The sequence below is a fragment of the Rhinopithecus roxellana genome, chromosome 6 (assembly GCF_007565055.1).
Source record: "Rhinopithecus roxellana isolate Shanxi Qingling chromosome 6, ASM756505v1, whole genome shotgun sequence".
Classification (NCBI taxonomy): Eukaryota; Metazoa; Chordata; class Mammalia; order Primates; family Cercopithecidae; genus Rhinopithecus; species Rhinopithecus roxellana.
In genome coordinates, this window is record NC_044554.1 from 150,689,681 (window position 1) to 150,710,974 (window position 21,294).

The window sequence follows — 21,294 nt, forward strand, 5'->3', positions numbered from 1 at the left end:
CTACAATATCTGATATGAGAAATGCAATAGATGGTATTGACAGAATAACATTAGATGAGATTAATGGTAAATAAAGTGGGTGGAATTAGACTTTGGAGAGGAAAAGAGTAGCAAAACGATAGCAGTAAAAACTACTCAAAAGGAAATAGAAAAAAAGAATAAAAACAGAATTGTAGGACACCTTCAAGTAGCCTAATAAATGTGTATTTGGAATCCCCAGGTAGAGGAGAGAGGAGGAAAAATATTTGAAAAACCAGGGGCTATAATTTTGCCAGATGATGGAAACTATAAATCCACAGATTCAAGAAGCTCAACACATTTCAAGCACCGGGAATATAAGGAAAATTATACAAAAGCATACTATAATCAGATTGCTCAAAACCAGTGATGAAGAGAAAAATTTAAAAACTGCCAGAGAAAAATTACACATATGTACAGATAAACAAATGTAAGGATGACAGTAGATTTCTTGTGAGGAATAATGCAAATGAGAAGACAGCGGAACTAAATTTTTAAATTAATGAAAGGAACAAAAGTCAACAAAGAATTCTGTGCCTAGCAAAAAATGTTTTTCAGAAACCAAGATGTAATTAAGTTTTCATTAGACATACAAAAACTTAATGAATTCATCACCAGTAGACCCACCATGCAAGAAATTTTAAGGAAAGGCAGAAGGATAATTATGCTGTATGAAAATATGGATCTGTACAAAAGAATGAAGAGCATTAAAAATGGCAACTACATGGATAAATATATATGATTTTTCTAACTTATCTTAATGATAATTGACTAGGCAAACAAAATAATATAAATGTACTGTTTAGTTTATAACATATACAAAAATAAAATGTATGACTACAGTAGCAAAAAGTCCAGTAGGGGAGAAATGGGATATCTATTATAAGGTTCAGTATCACGCATGAGGTGTTATAAAAATCACTGGAAGATAGATTGAGGTAAATTAAGAGAATATATATTATAAACTCTAATGCAATCACGAAAACAACAAAAGAAAGATATATAGCTGATTAGCCAACAACAGATAAAATGGAATCCTAAAATAATTAATCCAAAACAAGGTAGAAAAACAGTAAGAAGGGAACAAAGAGCAGGTGAGAGAAATAGAAAACAAATAGGAAGACTATAGAATTAAAACAAAGCAAATCAGTTATCACATTAAATATAAATGACTTAAACACCTTAATTAAAAGGCAGAGATTGTGAGATTGTAATATTCAAATATATTATGCCTTTATACAAAAAGACACAAATATAAAATTCCTGACTTCATCACTATCAAATATATTAATGCAACAAAATTACACATATACCACATAAACGTATACAAATAAAAACAAAAACAATCAAGAAAGGACACAAATAGCACGAAAGTGAAAGGTTGTAAATTGGGATACTGTCTTAACACTAATCAAAAGAAAGCCTGGGTGGCTATATTAATATATGACAAAGTAGATATCAGAACAAAGACAGGAATAAATAAGTTTCAGCAATCAAGAAGTTCATTTTATAATGATAATGTTGTCCATTTATCAAGATAATATAATCACTTTTTACATTTCTACACCAAATACTTGAAACAAACTGCAAAACCGTTTTTAATTCACAATTTATTTGGAGACATTAATATGTCTTTCTCAATAATAGACTAAGTAGATATGAAAATCAGCAAGGAAACAAAGACTTGTACAATGCTGTCAATCAACTTGACATAATTGACATTCCTAGAATGCCCAACCATAGAGGAATACGCATCCTTTTCAAGTGCATACAGAATATTTAGAAAGATAGGCTATATTCTGGAAGAACAAATTAGTCCCAATAAATTCAAAAGGATTCAAGGCAAACAAATATGTTCATGGACCACAATCGAATTAAATTGAAAGGATGTTCGTATTATGTTATTATTCTTTTAATATCTTTAGAAGTTTTAATAATGTTATCACTCTCATTTTTGATATGTGTAGTTTGTGTTTTCTCTCTTTTTCCCTGATCTGTATGGCTAGAGGTTAATATATTTTATTAATCACCACCATTGATATTTTCTGTTGTTTTTCTGTTTTCTATATTATTAATATCCATCTTTATTATTTCCTTTCTTCTGCATTCACTGGTTATACGGACCCTGAGGGCATCGTCAGTTTTCTTATCAACATGGACACCTGTGTTTCCGTTTTCTCGTCTCAAGGAATCATACTCACATTATTCTTTTTTCCAAACACATTTACTTTGTCTCATTCTTATAGTTTCTTACAGTGAAAGTCATGGTTACTGATTTGAGATTTGTTTTCTTTTTCTGATATAGGCATTTCATGATATAGATTTTCTTAAGTACTGTGTTAGCATCATGATCCAAACTCTGATATGCTGCATTTTCTTTCACATTCAGCTCAAAATACTTTCTAATTTCCACTTGGAATCTACATTGACCTAAGAGTTATTTAGAAGTGTAATGTTTAATTTCCAAATATTTGGGGATTTTCCAGAGGCAGGTAACATGTAAGTTCTTCCCATGTTGATCTATAGGTTCATTACAATCTCAATTAAAATCCTAGTATGCTTTTTTTGGTAGAAATTGACAAGATGATTCTAAAATTCATATAGAAATACAAAGCATCCAGAATAGACAAGGCAACTTTGAAAAAGGAAAAAGTTGGAGGACTACACAGAAGGTTTGATTACAAGACTTATTATAAAGCTACGGTAATTCAGGCGGCATGGTATTGGCATCAACACTGACAAAGAAGTCAACAGAATAGCTTAGATAGTCCAAAAATGTATCTACATGTGTATGGACAATTTATTTTTAATAAAGGGCAAAGAAAATTCCAAGGGAAAATGATAGTCATCAACAAATGATGATGAAATGCGTGAATATCGTATGCAAAATGATGAATTTCTAACTATACTTTACATCATATACAAGCATCATCTCAAAATTTACCATAAACCTAAATGTAAATTGTAAAACTATCAGTTTCTAGTTAAGAAAATGTAAGAGAAACTCTTTTTGATCTTGGGTTAAGCAAAGATTTATTAGGCATGATCACAAAAGTACAAACCATAAAAAACAAATTGATAAATTATGCTTTATCAAAATTTTAAACTTCTTTTCTTCAAAAGCCTCTATTTGGAGAATAAAAAGGCAATTCACATTCTTGGAGGATATTTGCAAAGCATATATTTGTTAAACAACTGATTCATTAAATATAGATACTCAGTATTAAATAATAAGAAAACAACGCAATTAAAAACATACAAAAAAATTGAACAAACATTTCACTAGATAAGATATACAAGTAGCAAATAAGCACATTAAAAGATCCTTGACATCATTAGGGATGTGAAAATTAAAAGCCAAATTTAAAACCTATTAAAAAAAAACAAAGCTTATATGAGGGGATATGTATATTACATCCACATAATAATTTCTTAGCTCTGCATTTCACTGTGGCTGTCAGGACACAGCTTTGTCAGTTTGTTTTCTCAGTGAGGAAATTGTATTTCTTACAACCATTCTTTCTGAATATTTCTCAAGATATTCATATTCTCCTATTTAGGATCTTAGTACAGAAAAAATGGAGGAGGCAGTGTAGCCAGTATTCTTGTTAGTTTGCATAGAACAAATAACTATGATCAAAAGGGTTGTTGTGTACATTATAGGAATTTGCCTCTAATCATATCTAAATTATATAATTCTTCACAAGGCTGTTATCTCATGACCTTGACTTGCTACATGGCTCAGAGGGGTCACCTGAAGAAATGTATGTGTTTTTTCTGTTTTTTTTTTTTTTTTCCTAATTTTTTAACAATAGATGATTCCTAACAAGTTAGTTTGAAATAGAGTACATAAATAAATTTGGAATAGATAACTCTGAGCTTTTAAGATATCTTTTGTTCTATTTGAATTGATTTGCCAAGCCATCAATAAAAACGGCAGTAGGATACAACTTAACACTTGAGTTGTACTTAATTTTCATCATGTTCATATTTTTTAAAATGTTTGTTAGTTACCTCTAGGGTGAGGCATCATGACCTGCTCTTCGATGAAGCTGGTAGTGAAAGATAGAGGGGGCCTGTACAGATGTGGAGGTGTGCCCTGCTTTGCAGATCTGGGGAGAAAAGAGTCAGGCAGCAGGCTGTGGGTAGAACTGAGACACATGTATGTCTTTACTAGAGATTGTTTCTGTCTGAGGTTCATTTCCAGAGATTTGAGAAACAATAAATGCTTTGTCACATGACCATTATTCAGGAGGTGTGCATTCACTGGTTATACGGACCCTGAGGGCATCGTCAGTTTTCTTATCGACATGGAATAGACCTGTGTTTGAGTTTTCTCATCTCAAGGAATTATACTCACATTATTCTTTTTTCCAAAAACAATGTCCCCATACTACTTAGGATGATGGTTTTGGACTGTCTTTATATGCCAGAATAAAGAACTGCCCTATTTTAGATACCTCAAAACCTTCCTTTTGGTTGATGTTTCATTTTATCACCTTAGTTTTCCAATCTCTGCTATTTCTTCTTATAGGGCTTTGTGTTATCACTTGTTGACACTGGCTATGCATTGGTCCATGCAGAGCCATAGCAACACTTGAACACACTTACTTGTCTTCAGCACACTCATATTTGAATTAATCTTATACCCCCTAGATGTAGAAGATGTTATGGAGAGTTTTGTAATTCTTTTAATATTTTTCCCAATTGCTGAAAGATCTATTTCTTTCTAAGGAACTATTGATGTGATTTTTGACAAAATTCTAATGGATTTACCATTCTTAGAGGATGGTGGTCTTAGTGACCATTTTTGTTCAAACTTCTACCCTAGTTTATGTTGCATCACTACACGTAATAGAAAATGTTTGGCATTTTGATAATTCTTGACGTAGGACTTTTTAGTGAAATTTACTTTGCCATTCATTATTTTATTATTTATATAAGAATGGTCTCATTTGGGAAACACAAAATTCCTTCATCTGGAAGCTTAGGGGATATGTGATGATTAGAAAGAGAGGCTTGCTGATTAGCTAGAAGAGCTCTACACAATGGCAGAACAAGGAATTCCATATTGACAGTAAAGGAAGAGTTGATTATGCTGGAGAGGATTTGTTGACACTGAAATGAATACTTGTGACCAGTGCATAGTTTTGACTGACAGTTTACTGATGTACAATGTGAAATATATACTGCACATACACTGGAATCCTCATATCAGCTGGCCAGTTGGTGGTTTCTTCTTGAAGGAAAACCTACTTGAAAAGTCAAATTGTATCAGAAGGTTGCTGCTGAACTGAACATGTAAGGGGACTTTGTTGATGAATTGTGATCTTAAGATAGAATATCTTGAAATCTGTTTCTATCATTGGGACAGACCTGCCACGAAGAGTGAATATGGGTCATCTTGCATGTTCTATATCCTGACAGTGCAAGAGGCACCCCACTATGGCACCCCTTTTCTTGCCTGTTTTTCAGCCACACATTAATTCAGCCATCAGATGTGTTAATATCTTGGAGTAGATTATTATTCTTGTTCACTTTCAGTCATCTTTGATTGCTTTTCTGGGCCTTAATCTTGACAATACTTCATAGTTTTTAAGGTAGATGTTCTCGATTTTTTTTCTCATTATTTTTTGTCCACTTTAGACTACCAGATTTTCACTGGCTCTACACCCCTCTGAAGGTGTGCCCAGATCATGTGATGTGTGAAATAGGCCAAGGAATGTGAACTGGGAAGACAAGCTGTTACCCTGTCCTTTTCTCTCACACCCAAGACAGTGTTGCCATAGCAGTAACTTTGAATCTCTTCTCCTTACCTTAAAAATTAACCCTTTGTAACTCCAGTGCTTAACTGTTTTTAGAAATGAATCATTTGTAATATACTTCTCTAGTGGTCATGCCACTGAAGTCAAAATCCGCTAATTTGCGGCAGTTTCTGCATATAGTTAATCCCATCCTTCAGGTTTTAAACTTGTTTCTGTCTCAAAGGATAATATTTCTTAGTTCTGGGAAGGTATCCTGCAGCTTTATATTGACAAAAAGTGGACATTTCTTTAATGAAGGAATTGCTTTCAACATGAGAATCCAGCGTCCGTGTAGGTTATTTTTCATGAGCAAAGAGGGACCAAATGTCTGGAGTGCTTTGGGTTCCAATTAAGTCATCATAAGAACACAAATTCTGACTAATATCCCATTTCCCTTAGCCATTTGTCCATGAAAACTCCTGTGGACCATTTACTTCACATATTTATGTCATGTGGAACATCAATAGTAAGGAAATGCTATGGTTTAGCATGTCTTTTCTAAAGCATTTACAACCTTATTTTCTCAAGTAGTTTGACAAATATCTCAACTCTCCACTCCAATGCCCCTGTCCAAGGAAAACAACAAAGAGTCAATAAATGGAGGAGAGAATTGTAATATTATTTTAGGTGTCTGTTATTCTCATGAATCTGGTTAAAACTTCACTAATTAAACTGTAAAAGGTTTTTTTGATTAAACATTTTGATTTAGATACTTCACTGTCATTTTCTACTTAATTTTGGAAGCTGTGCTGTAGGTTGCCCCAACAACAAGAGCCATTGTGAATTCAGTGATGCTTACACCCAACATAATTGGGTTTTTTTATGGATTTGGGAAAATCTTTTAACCAATCCATAATATGTGAGTGGGAAGTGGCCAAACGGGGTTAGCCTGAAAAAGCACCTTGTTCATTTTTTGCTATGGACTTCTGCTCTTGGGAGCATGAAAGTACAAAGCCTATTACTTACTCATGGTTCTAGCATTTCATCTGAGTCATAGTGAATCAGAACAGTTAGCGCTTTTGCTTATAAACATCCATTTCAAATCAATGCATTTTTTATATACTTTCAGGTTCAGTGAATGTCCTTGTGCTTTTCAAGGATGGTAGATAATGAATATAAAGGAATTATAAAGGAACAAGATGGCAGGTGACTACCATTGTCCTCTTGTAGATTTTTGTGTCTTGAAATTCACGTTTGTAGTATACAAACGTGATACATATGGTATGTGAATCATATATGATATATCTGATATATGATGCATATATGACACATAACGTAAAATATATTTATATATCATATATACAATATATTCCCTATATATTATACCCTATATAATATATAACCTATATGATAAACTATATTACATATATCTTAAATCATATATACATATATGCATGTGTCCCTGTCCAAGGAAAACAACGAAAAATCCATAGAGAAGAGAATTGTAATATTATTTTTTGGTGTCTGTCATTCTCATGCATCTAGCTAAAACTTCACTAATTAAACTCTAAAAGGTTTTTTGGTTAAACATTTTGATCTAGATACTTCACTGTCATTTTCTACTTAATTTTGGAAGCTGTGCTGTAGGTTGAACCAACAACAAGAGTTATTGTGAATTCAGCGATGCTTAAATCCAACATAATTGGGTTTTTTTTTTCCCAATGGACTGAGGGAAAATCTATTAACAAATCCATAATATGTGGATTATATTAATATTATATATTATACAATATATGAGATTGATGGGTTTAAATAAATTGTGTTGTACTAAGGGAAACTTCTAACATCAATTCTTATTTTTTATATAGATGTTTAGATCCCAGTCTCTTAGCAAATAACTACATATTAGAAATATCAAATAAAAGTATATAGTGAACTCTGTTAATGATAAAATTAGACTTCCTGAACAACTTTTCACTTGCAGTTATTGCTACATAAGCTTTCATTGTTTCACTCTGTCTTCTAGATACTCTGTGGAACTATTAATGTACCACTGTATTTGTAAAGGAATCTGGTTTAACAGAGGGAATTAGAATTTTGTAACTACTGGGCAAGGTGTGATTTTTCTTTTTTCCTTAATACTGATGTTTAGGATGTTTAAAATAAAACTTAGTAATCATGAAATCAATATTTTCTCCTAGAAAAATGATATTTTGTCAGATTCTGTGCAAGGGATTTGAGAAACACAAGTAACAATACATTTGCCAAAAGAAACTCTATTAACATTATAAAAATTATTTAAAATAACAGGTACCTTTGAAGTAAATATGTGCCAAAGGCAGAACCTAACACTGTCTACATTGGTAATGTCATTTCTTGTCTAGACACCCACATGCTCAAAAAAGCTATTAAAATGCAATATTCAGCAAGTATTCAAGCTTCCCCCCTTCGCATTTTTTCTTAGCATTCTCCACTGATGGGCACCCTGTTCTCTGAGTGACGAGATCTACGTTTCTTAAGTATTAGCCCCCTACAATATATGCTATTTTTATTCTATGCCCTGGAGCCATAGTGAAAACATGAGAAAATGTTTGTTTTTCTCGTTCATTTAGAATCTTTTCTGCTTTTCCTGAACTAATAAAATTGAGAAAAAAGTGAAGAGTAGTCAGAATGTTTCAGGTCTAAAATCCAAGCCTCACTTACTTGATCTGAAGCACTTTCTTTATGGTCTTTGGCTTCTTCCTGACTTCACAGATTCAAAGACTGATCAGAAACAAAACTCTTTTGCGCAGACATGGGTGCTTACCTGTACCCTCACCTGCACCTCTGTGAATCAGGGATGTTGACTTACCATCAGAGGAGTTGTAGGAGTTACATATGCCTGACTTTTACTTGTCTGCTAAAAGTGGGCCAGGCCTTGGGGGCATTTAGAGAGTTCAGTGTTTTAATCGTTTTCTTTGTGTTAATGTGCTACATTCTTAAAACAGAGCATGAGAGCAGTAAGATACCTTGGGCAGTGTGGGACAGAAGAACAGAGACAGTTGTTCACATATTTTATGTTTGGAAAGAAAGACCATGCTAAATGAAAGAGAGAAAGCAACAAGGGTAGAGAGGAAGAGTTTAACATCATTGTTATTTTCAGTGGTAGCGCAGATGCAATGGAGCAAAAGGAAAGACAAAGAGGGAAAGGGTTGGACTTAAGAACTATTAGGTTGCTGCAAAGTAGATGTGGTTTTTGCCATTAAAAGTGATGGTAAAGACCACAATTACTTTTGCACTAACCTAACCGTTCCCTTCTTGTACTGTTTTTATTCTGTGTTTGACCTGTGTGTTTGGATCAAATGGGTAAATTTTAGGAGTTAATGACATAGGCAGGGTTTTAAGAAGTTACATTCCCACAAATGTCATCTGTCTGTCTGTCTATGTATGTATGTATGTATCTATCTATCTATTTATCTATCTATCTATCTATGTATCTATCTGGTTTATCTATCTATGTGTCTGTCTATCTGTCCTTCTGTTTTATTTTTCTGTGCTGGAATAATACATGATGAGAGGATTTTGTCTTAGCAGAGCTGTAGCATGGATATTATTTGTAGTGAAAATTCATTTAGAATAATCCTATTATAATCATATGCTCTATTGTTTAGGGCAAGGAGAAAGCAGGCACATGTTGAAAATAACCCTTTAAAATAGCTGTCATGTACTTGTGACCTAGGACACTTAAATCCATACCTGGATAAAGCCTAACAGATAACTCTAAAATTGTTTTTTCTTAGTGTTTTCTTCTTATTTAAAAAAAAAAAAAGGACCCATTCATATGTCCAATAGAAGTCTTACATGACATTTAAAATTGGTTATGGTTTCTCTACACTTATTATTCATTTTTTTTTTTTCTATTTAGAGTTTTATAACTTGTCAGGTGAGTGCTGTACCACTTTGCTGTTTTTGTAGAAAGTCGACTCCATAGGGAGGCAGCTACGGTACAGAGTTCCTAGGACCTGAAAATCTGGTTTTGAATCCCAGCTCTCTCTTCAGCCAAGTCAGCTTACTTTTTTGAGTTTAGGTTATAGTTGAATCAGGCTGAAACATCAAATCCAAGAAAAATGGAAGAGAAATACATTTAAAATATTTTTTAAGCCCAGTGACAAATTATTATGAGGGCTGCCTCATTGACACTCCATTTGTGATCCAGGAATAAACATTGTAATGGATAAACACATTTTTAGAATCAAGTCATGTTAACTTGAACTTCAATCTTCTTCTAAAACTAATTATCTTTAAATCACCTGGTTTTAAGACCTATATCCAGCATCTGCACTTACCTGTGGGAGTAGCATGGTACCATAAATAAGGCCACATTGTTTTAAGTCCATCTCCCAATTTTCTAAATGAAGTTGCTGAAACATGATTGTGTGCTCCCATAGACTAAATACATTTCTGTGAATTCATATACCATGTATTTGCACTTCAGGATTTAAAGTCCTCACAGCTTTACCTTGTGAGATATAAAAAGTCTTGGGTAAAAGGACAAGCACTTAAATATATTTTCTTGAATTATTCCAAGATGTGGCAAGAAAGTTTTCATTTCAATTCATCAGTCACTCTTTAAAAAGTGGAAGGATTTAACTACTTTTTGTGGCCTTCAAAAAGTCATGCATCCCAGTTACACACAGAGTGGCCTATTAACACTTTGTCTTCAGGGTCCTCATTTTCATATACTTTGTAGTCTTGCTGATGCTTACTTAATTTCAGTTGATATTGAAAACAAATACATAAAACCAAAACACAATGAAAGACAGGATGTGGAGTGAAAAGAGGACCAGGCCTGATTTACAAACCATGTCAAAGCTGCCTGGATAGCAGGTGCTCCTTCTCTGTGAGATTAGCTCCATAGAAAGCCATCCATAATTGAGCTTCTTCATAGGGAATGTAAATATTTTGATATATCATACCTTACTATTGAATAAAATATATAATTAGGGTGTTTATTATTTTCTTTTAAATTTTCGTTTCATGCTGTGAAAGTCAAAATTAGAAAACAGGTGGAGGGAAACCTCCTATTCATCACCAAACCTTATCAGTCCCATCCTCCTCATGCTTATTCAATTCTCTTCTTTTTCATTAAAAAAAAAATTGTTGAGCATATACTATGTGTCAGGCATTGCACTACATGCAAGAAGTGTTATAAACAGGTATTTTCCCTGTTCTCAAAGAGTCAGCAGTCTGGGTTGGAACATTATTTTGCAGATAGCTATGACATAGGACCTTAGGGTATTTCTTAAGTGCCTTAAGAAATTCACAAACGGAAGTGCTTTTAGAGGGCATATGTTTGGGAAGGCCAGGAATGATCACACAGGTCAGCAGGTCACAGACCCAGCTATAGAACATATGCTTCTTGTTCTTTTATTGCTGGTTGTATTTAATGACAATGAACACAGGCACAGCTTAAACACACAAACTTCTTTTATTCACCCTTTCCCTTCACCCCTTGACCCAAAGCTGGAGGGGAGGATGGAGATCCACAGCCAGATGGAACACTCCACCTTCTCACCCATAAGCAGTGATTAGAAATGGAGGAATATCTCCTTTTAACAGCCTTTGGATTTCATTAAGACCCTAGGTAGACCTCTTTCCATCTCTGGGACCCAGCAGTCTGGACCGTGGGTCTCTGCTAACCCAGTCTGCAGGAGGTGCATCACTCTCCTTGTTGGCCAGGTGGGGCTTACTGAGTTAAATAGTGGTCCTTATCAGCTGTCCCCAGCTATCTGTCTCTAGCTTCCTTCCAACCAATGGGTCTGTTACTAAAAAATCAAACCCAACCTTCTGTCACCCTAACAAAATTGGGCTTTACATTTGAGGGTCAGGGAACATCTCTGAAGGTGGTTAGTATTATGATGACTCTCTAAAAGAAGCCTCATACCATATGATCCCAACTTCATAATGGCAGGGTCAGAATACTAAGGACAAAGTCCATTGCAATTCCCATGTGGACCAAACTGTGCATAGACTATCAGCATCAATGGGAAATTTCTCATCCTTAATTTCAGCTTTTGTTTCACCTCCTTCTCTCACTGGCAAGTTTATCAGTGCTTGTATTGGAGTAAAGTGATTGGTCTGAAGCCTCACTTTTGTCTGTTATTTCTCTCAAATAGGTGAAGGTGTTAATGGAGGGTAAACATAATGAACAATCAAGAACATAATAAAGTTAGAGGAACAGCAGGAAGGTTGGATCAATGGCCCCTAGGAAATTGAGAATTGACTGTAATTACAATAGATCAGAAGGAGTTCTCCTATCTCCCAATGAGTTTTCTGCTAAATTCACCTAAATCTTAGGAGAGTACCTTAGTCTTTAAAGTTGAATGAGAAACTTTCCTTGTCCTGTAAAGGCTTCTAACATCTCTGTAGATAATGGTGTTATCCTTCTTAAAGTCCAAGCCCACTGGAGCCCTGCATAGGAGGGAACACTTTCTGACTATAAGGCATGATGACTTGCAGAGCATGCAACACCAATTGAAAGAAATAATATGGTGGTTTTGTTGTGGCTGTTGTTTTAAATTCTGCCTAAGACCTTTGAGGTTACATGGGGTAGAGCATACCAGTTGAAAAAAATGCAATATTATCTATTTTCATTAACTTAGTCCTGTTTCCATCTTTGTCATCTTCCTCCACCCCCTTGCTCTGAGTCCAGTGGAGAACTCAGGTGATTCACCCATCTGCACAATGATTTGGGCTAGGATACATCTTGCTTTAAATGTCTCTGGGAAACTTCTGAGGATGGGGCAAGAATTCTGAGAGAGGCGCATTGCTTTTCATATGAAAACAGTTGGGATTAGATGAATCTGATTTCTTCCAATCCCACTGACCCTTGAGACAGATTGACCAGATCTGGCAACAAAACCGTCATCTCCATTGCAAAAGAAGGTGGCTTACTATCCCTACTGCATGACCAAATGTTTGCTAATCTAGTTTATAGCAACTATTAAGATTTCAAATGTACTGATATTACAGTTTTGCACTGAGATTTTCCCCTTATGGATAGAACAAATCTTGTTACAAGGAACATAGCAATGACCAGTATGGAAATGTTTAATTGGTTCTCACATTATTTTGTCCCCTAGATTTTCTTCTCCTCAGACTTGGAGGGTGGAGGTGGGGGGGAAAGGCAGCATTGACACTTTTCTTTTTCTTTTTCTTTTTTTCAGATTCAGAAGAGTAAAAAAGACCTCATAGACAATAAAAGAGGCTGCCAATGTCTTGCATCATTCTAGCTGAGCTTCTTCATTCTCCTTCTTCTCCTTCTTCCACAAAGACCTATATCTGGAGAAGGTGTACAACTTTCACACACAAACCCCCACCCCCGACCCTTGGCCTTCTCTCACACCATCTCCTCCCAGGGGATGACTCTTTGGGGGTTGGTTTGAGGTCTTAGAACTCTGGGGGACATTCCCCTGAGCAAACCAAACAACTTGAGATTTTTACTCAAACAGAAACAAAACATGAAGGGACATCCTCAAAATCCTTTGCTAATGACCTGGCTTTCAAGGCTCCTGTCTGGCCTGATGAGAATGGACATCCTGGATATGCTGGGAGAGGCCTGAAAAAAGCCACACACACAGTAATTGCCATTTTGTGACTGTCAATGCCATTACTTTAAATGTTGTCATTTTTGCACTGGCTACTGACGATACAGCCATGCTGACATTCATCACAGCAAAGATGATAATTCCAGTCTCTGGTTCCTTTCCTGTCAGGAACATTTGTTTTCTCCAATTTCCTTTCAGACTTAAAATTGTTCTTATGCTTTCTTTCCCATTTGTATAATACAGAATTCTGTTTGTTTTCTAAAAAAGATTATTCCATAAGAATCTTTATTTGATGGCTAATTTATTGCATATGTTCATTCATTAGTATAAACCTGAATGTTTAGCTGATGACCATACTGTTGAGTGGGAACCCATTGTTTTCACTGGTAGCATCCATAACTAAGTGGTTACTGCGATTTTTACCACTGGCTGGCCATCTTCTTTTGGATATCTGTGGTTTCACTTCATCACTCTTCTTTTTATTCAGTAAAGTGCTAAGGGAATTAGTATCAGGGAGATATAGCAGATAATTCTTTGCATTTTAGTGAGTTTTTAAAAATACAAGATAGAAGTGGATTAATAGCATGAATCAAAAATAAGAATAGTAGATGTAGCATGGAAAGAGAATAACATTGCAGCCCCCTTGAGATCAAATTACAGGTGGGATCTAAGGGAGTGCCAGTAAAGGGTGATTTTATGAGTCTGATGTGATTTAGATAAAAGTGATTCTTAAAATGTGGTTGTTGGTCACACAAGAATCTCTGTGTCCTTCCCAAGAGTAAAGCACATGAATATGCTGGTGATGAAGTGGGGATTAGTACTAGAAAGAAAGAGAGCTAGGCAATAGGTTTAAGTGTATTCCCCACTACAGATTTAATTTATACATGAAAAAGCACGAGAACAGACATTTAAACATCCTTTTATTACTAAGGTGAAATATTGGCATTTTTTCAGGCAGAAAGAAAGAGACTGTATGTGGTCTTCCAGGACCTTTGCCTTGCCAGAATGTTCCCCAACAGAAAGATTTGAAGAACTTTGTAGTAGAGAATACACAACAGCATGCTGATGTTTGAACAGATTTCTTCTGTCAACTTTGTATTTTGCCTTGGAGAAACACTTAGATTTTTCTGTTGTGCTCCCTGTGTTCATAACAATGACCTCACCACATAACGTGGCCACAAATTCAAATGACTTCAGGGGTCTAGCAGGTCAAGTAAATGAATAAAGCAAGCCATGTAATATCACAGTCATTGTGGTAAATGGCAATTCATGGAGGGCCTTTGTATCAGTAAGAGAAGAAGCAGCAATGGGGACTGAGAGAAATTGGGGAGGGTGGGTGCTGTCAAAACAGGGTAGTCGGTAGGCAGCTACTGAATTTGAGCTGTGTGGGGATGGGGGTCCTAGATACCTAGGATTTGATATAAGCTCTCTCCAAATTTTTACATATTGACAACTCAAAAACTTACACCGTGCTAATCAAATGAAACCTGCCTGTGAGCTGCATTTAATCCATGGGACATCAGTTTGCAAACTGTGTGCTTGGAGGTGGTATGATTTTGTATTGAAATTAAATATAACAAAGAGTATGTCAATTTGTGACCTTGGAACCTGGACCTTTTACCTCATTTATATTCTGTATTTTTATATGTGGAGCTTTTTGGCCAGTCAAAATAGAAAGTCTACAGCTTCCATTTTATAATCTAACAAGCAACAAGAAACGACATTTGAAAAAGATACAGGAATATAGCCATTTTTTTTCTAGCACCAATAAAAATTGAAATGTTTTTCATTTGCTTTAAGTTATTAATCGGCTGAAAAAGAATGGAAAGAGAATTTCATTCCATAAAGAACTTCACCTAAAACTCTCAGTGAAGCAAAACAAAACTCCATGTAACTCACTCTTAGCTTTAAATCTTTAAAAAGTGTTTTGAAGGGATATTGAGTAAAAATGCAAAGTTATCTATTAAAAATACAAAATGCTATATTATATGATGCTATGAATTGATACTGGAGCTGATAAAACATTAAAGTAATTATTCCAAATCAGTGCTGACTGCAAGAGCAATATTTCCAAAGCTCTAGCTTATTTTCTGGGGTCTTTTAATTTTCTTAAAACAGCTTTCTTCAAGTTGAGCAACAATTTGGGACAAACATTCTATTGCACAGATGATGGCACCTTACTCTGGTTTACACACACAGAGCAAGGACTTACACACCTGAATTGACCAGTATGTGGGGACAGCAATAGGGACAGACCTACCACAGACAAAACCACGCACTCTACACATCCCTGGGTAAAATGTGACAAATTGAGTTAGCCCTTGAATTTGGGTCCCCATGTCACCAAATAGCGCTACATTTAAGTTGTGTTAATGTGGTACATTTCAGTGGCATAATGACCCGTTCTTATGGAGGACTTTGTTCCATGTTTTATTTGTGCCAATCTTTCTTAGGTTATGAGCCCTGTTAGTTTATGGCAGCAGGCAAGAGACCCATTTCTAACCCATTAAATTCAAACGGACTTTCTTCCACTGTCCATTTCATTTTTGGAGCTTTGAAAAACTGCTGAAAACATTTGACAGGATCCCATTGTGGATCTGATATACTTAAACAGTAAAATGATATCTAAACATCTGAAAGCCAAAGAATAACCTGGAGCACATGTTCATTCATTTGTAGAATTTAAGCCATTGTATTATATTTTCCACTTGGAACCATGCCTTTGGATACAAAAGTGTAAAGTAAAAAGCAACGTTATCATGGGATGTGAGACAGTAATTCAAAAGGTGAAGACCAATTTTTGTTATCCATATTTTGGAAGTATGGATACTGTTTATTTTAATATCACTTCTGTCATGGGTCACTTTTCCTTAGATAGATAGATAGATAGATAGATAGATAGATAGATAGATAGATAGATAGATAGATAGATATAATATAATATAATATAATATAATATAATATAATATATTTTCTTCTTTTTTAACCTATGAGCAGAGACTTTGATGATGGAAATTACTTTGTAACATTCCCCACAGAGCCTAGGAAAAACAATAGGAAACAAAGCATGAAATCTTTTTCTCATAGTGAAATAAAGAAGATTCTAAGATTAGAAGTCTATATATGTAGTGTTCTATCCCAAATAAAGAGAATTTAGGGAATTCAGGCAACATTTTGTTTTTCCTAATTGGGAACTTTGTTCTGATTCTGAGGTGCCCACACACCCCACAGGAGATGCAGTGCTGGCCCACCACAGTGCTTGGAACACGGTCAGCATTCAGGAAACACATTTGAAATCATCTAACTGAATTCCACTATCCACTTGTGAATGCAAACAAAATTCAAATTTCCCTGAAAATTTATTCAACTTCTCCTATATGCCAAGTACACTGCTAAAGGCTTATCTTCTAAGTATATGCAGGCATACCCTACTCACACAAATAGCTTATTATAAGAGATGGGAAACTGCAGGTAATTTGGGAGAAATTGTCAGCCAAATTTATGAAAAAAATAAAATAAAACTTCTCTGTGGCCTCTTGACTTAAGAAAAAAACAAAACAAAACAAACAAAACAAAACAATAAAACAGGGTTTATCTGAGAATGTCTTTCCAAAAGGGAAGATGACACCAATCTATATAAAACATCAGTGGATTTACTGAGAATCCAAGTGGAAACCTTTAAAACCTTAAACAGACCCACCTAGAGCAAATAGAAGATTCTCTGTGTACAGCATGAGGAATCACTGCATAGTTCTGCTCCACCAATAATGTGATCTGGTACAGCACCGCACCGTGGCAAAGTTAGATGTTAAAGAACATAATGATGCAATAACGATGTTATATTGGATCTTATTCACGAACAAATGGAAAGTAATACTTATAATTTATCAACTGAGATCCATGATTAAAGGCCTCATTATCACTGAGAAAATGAACTTAATGAAAAAAATTGTAATGAGCAGTGACAATATTCCTATAAAACCTCCCTCTGGGAATCAAGAGACATATTACCTGCCAAGGCCAGATTTTAGTTTTTAAGGTTTTCTCTCTCTCACCAAAGACACTAGTGGGCACAGAGGTGACACTAGAATTAGAATGTTACCAGAGTCATTTACATTAGACAGTTTATCTGAGCATGAACATGTTCCCAGGGAGATTAGAAAAATGGGAAGCAGGCCTCTAAAGATTCTCCTTGGACATTTGTAAAAAGACTGGCTGCTTCTCCAGGAATGTCTGAATTAAGCAAGAACTGCGCCACTGAAAAAGCATCTTGTTTTTATATTGAACAAGAAACGATTGTGCAGTGGATGACCTGGACTGAAAGATGTATGATGGTCAAGTTTAAACCCTATTAATTCCTGATTGTTTTCTTCAATACCCCCACCCTACTCATTTTTTTTGAAAATATTGCCAGACATATTTGGCATGAATTCATGTTTATTCTGGCTTCTGTTCCCAAGCAGAAGTGGATTAACCCTGGCAATGGCTGGCTTCATTAACCACTTGCACCCAGCCTGGGCCGCCATCTGCTCAGCCAGGAGAAGCAGGGAGTGGGGGTATGGGCCCTTTCATTTCGCTCAGGGCACTCATTCAGTCTCCCCTGAGGAGACCTTCTCCCCCTTGGGGGGTGAATGCTGGCTGTTGCAGGCCAGAAGCAGTGCCAACTGGAGACACATCCTCTCAGCTTTGGTCAGGTTCAGCCATGATTCCTGAACCTCACCCATGTATTCTTCATGAGTGCTGGCTTCTGAACCTACAGGAGCATTTCTCAGTCAGTTTATGGTGCAGGGTAATTCATTTAAAATAAAGCCCATTAAAACCCGGTGGCTATAGAATGGGTTTTAAATAGATTGCCCTGGAGATACATCATTGTATAGTCTTTGCTTCCCTCTCGTGACCTATCTTGGAGTAGAATTTGTGTACTACTGTCCTTGTCTTTGAGTGGGTATATGTGTTATGGTACAGAAATATAGTCACATATTATATTAATATATACAGATGGATAGGAAAAACCTATAGCCATAGGTATCGTCCAATAACTCTAGAGGTAGAACTATAGAGTATACATTTCCTTTTTTCTTGCTTTGATGATATTTTTATACAATTTTATATGCTGTAGAATTTTCAGAAATATATTTGCTATTTTCATTTTTAGAGCTTGGTTAGGTTTTTATCAGCTCTTGTGCCCACTGTACAACCAGATTCCCCCCATCTAATTCAAATGTCTTCCCTTTTTCAAACTCTTTCCTTTATGTTTTCCTTTTTTTCCTCCCATTTTTCTACCCTTCACAAATTCCTTCTTTTGCTTCTGCTCGGGTAACCCATTCTGCTTGCAGTATCATTTTAGCACGTACAAACACAAAATAATGGGAAAAATAAAAGCACCTTGTTCCATGTAATTCATATGGGAAAGTTTTGGGTGTAAATGTCACTGGGGATAGATGGGAAGACAGAAACAGCTTGGGAAAAGGAAGCAGGAATAAAGGAAATCTTTATGGGAAATCAATTACCCAAAGCAAGGTGAGTCACTTAGAGGCGAATATGATGTTGCTATTGTCCTCCCTTAGTGTAGAGCACAACTTTTGCTCTCACAGGGTTTTTCTCTTTAGGATGCATAGCACCCTATGCATTAAATGCATAGCATCCTAAAGAGACCCTACTCACCATGAATCTGTAGGCTCTCTCCTGATGAGAGCACTGGCCATATGTGAATGGAAAACTCAACTCATCTCTTCAGCCTTAGATATTGCTGCTGTTCAGCTGGATTTGTGAGAAATATCTGGATTAATATCAAGAACATTTAGCAAGACTCAAAAGAGAGAGGCAAGCAGAACCAAAAACCAAACCTCAACCAATATCTAGCTGAATAAACCATTCTTTGGAGGAATAAGGAAGGGATTTCTGGATATGTTCTGAGAATGCTCTTCCAAAAGGGAAGATGGTAATACGACTTGTTTTGATTTCATAGTAGTGATAGAGTGTACTTCCATGATGTGAAATACACTTCTGGCAGATAAAATGCAGGTTGTAATTTGCATTTGTACATCACAGGGCAAAAGAATGGCCATCCATTCTAAGGAAGAGTATACCATTCCCTAAGATGCTGCTTAAACAACATATCCAAATGCCATAGTATCATATCTCCAAATACAAAATTAAATCATAAGGATTCATGTAGAAAAGAGTATACTGAGCTATTCTCAGAAAAATGTATGATGTGTTTATTGTAAATCTTTATTGCACAGATGAGCCTGACAGTCCTTCAATGTATAACTTTCCCCCAGCATCTAGTAATGCATAAGTACTTGTATGTTCTTCTGATTACCAAATAAAAACAATGAGTTAACCTCTTAATTGGAATTGGATAAATGAAAAGTCTGTTCTTTTTCTTCCTTTGAATGTTTCCTATTGTTGTCCATGTTCTGTCTCAGATATAGGGCTGTCCAAACTCAGTCAACCATCTGTCTCTTTTGTATTTCCTGAAACGCCTCATAATACCCAGGCACCAAGTGCCTTTGCCTGCACTCTGTAAGACATACACAGAGTATGACTATATCATGTTTCATTTCACCTTTTTTGACTATGAGGGATGAAGCAAATGGGTTATCAGAAGCTCATCAGAGGCATAAGAAATCTCAGCATTCGTGGAATTAAGCTGGCTTCCATATGTTTAATTTTCTTCAGGGTACAATGATATTATGGTTTTACAGCCCTGTGATGCTAGCTTTCTGAATTGCAAACTTTTTCTTTCCCTACTTTTGAAAGGGGTATATTTGGCAATATTTTCCTGCTCCGGCCATGAACATAAGGAGTCTGACTAGGGAATACAGATGTTCCTTGACTTATCATGGGGTCACGTCCCAATAAATCCATTGTAGGTTGAAAAAATCGTAAGTCGAAAATGCATTTAATATGCCTAACCTACCAGCTATGTTTGCATCATAGCTTAGGTATCCTGCCTTAAGCATGCTCAGAACACTTACATTATCCCAGAGTTGGACAAAATCACCTAACACAAAGCCTATTTTATAATAAAGTGTTGAATAGCTCACGTAATTTATTGAATACTGTTCTGAAAGTGAAAAACAATGGTTATATACAGTTTCTTCTGAGTGTGTATCGCTTTTGCATCATCACGAAGTCCAAAAATTTAAGTTGGGCCATCATGATTCAGGGACTCTGTGTAGTCATTCATTACTCCTGTTTGTGGGGATATAACGGGTTTACATCCTGTATAGCATCCAGCCCGATGCCTTCAAACCGGCCCCAGAGAGAGAACCCTCTAGTGTTGATACTGCATATTACACAAATATCACCCCTTCGTTCGGGCCTCCTGGTGTATCGTTTTTGCATGGTAGTATTGCTCTGATGAAGGGGAGTGTGATGTTCCTCCAAAGCAGCCATGCTTGCCATTCACTGAAACATATTTTTAATGTTTTTTCCTTAAAGTAAAAATAGAATTTACTCAATTTGGAAAGTGTAGACAGTATAATAGGAAACTTAAAATCACTTGTGATACCCCATCCAACAATTAATCATTGTAGATACTCTATTTTCTTATGATCTTTTGCTGTGCATTTTTACACAGTTAAGACCATATAGTATAGTTAATTTTGAATTATGGTTTGTTCACACAACATTGGATTGTAAGCATTTTCTTGTGAGTGTTTTTTTAACCTCTCCATCAATATAATTTCAATAGCAGCATAATATTTTATTCTGTGGCTCTAGCGCAATTTACTTAACCACCCCTCTGCTGTTGGGCAATTAAGTTATAGGCTTTTATTTTATTTTTTGCAGTTGTAAATAGTAGCAATGGTGCTCTTTGTGCATAAGGCTTTGTCACATTTCTGAATATCTCCATTGGACAGATTTCTAGATATACCATTACTGGGTCACAGGTTGTGAACATTTTTTTTGAACTCCTCATTCATATGCCCAATTCA

The 21,294-nt window shown here is 35.6% G+C and overlaps 1 protein-coding gene across 7 annotated transcripts in view; it reads left to right on the forward strand.

Moving 5' to 3' along the window:
* Positions 1-21,294, forward strand: part of PDE1C (phosphodiesterase 1C) — a 569,208-nt gene that overhangs the window by 513,030 nt on the left and 34,884 nt on the right. For 2 of the 7 annotated variants that reach the window (XM_010353347.2, XM_030933173.1), the window contains exon 18: positions 12,968-19,713. The exons of the other annotated variants lie outside the window; for them this stretch is intronic. In XM_010353347.2, the coding sequence (XP_010351649.1) occupies positions 12,968-12,981 (14 nt within the window). In that variant the 3' untranslated portion in view covers positions 12,982-19,713. Of the gene's footprint in view, positions 1-12,967; positions 19,714-21,294 lie in introns of those variants that run through there. 7 annotated transcript variants of the gene reach the window in all.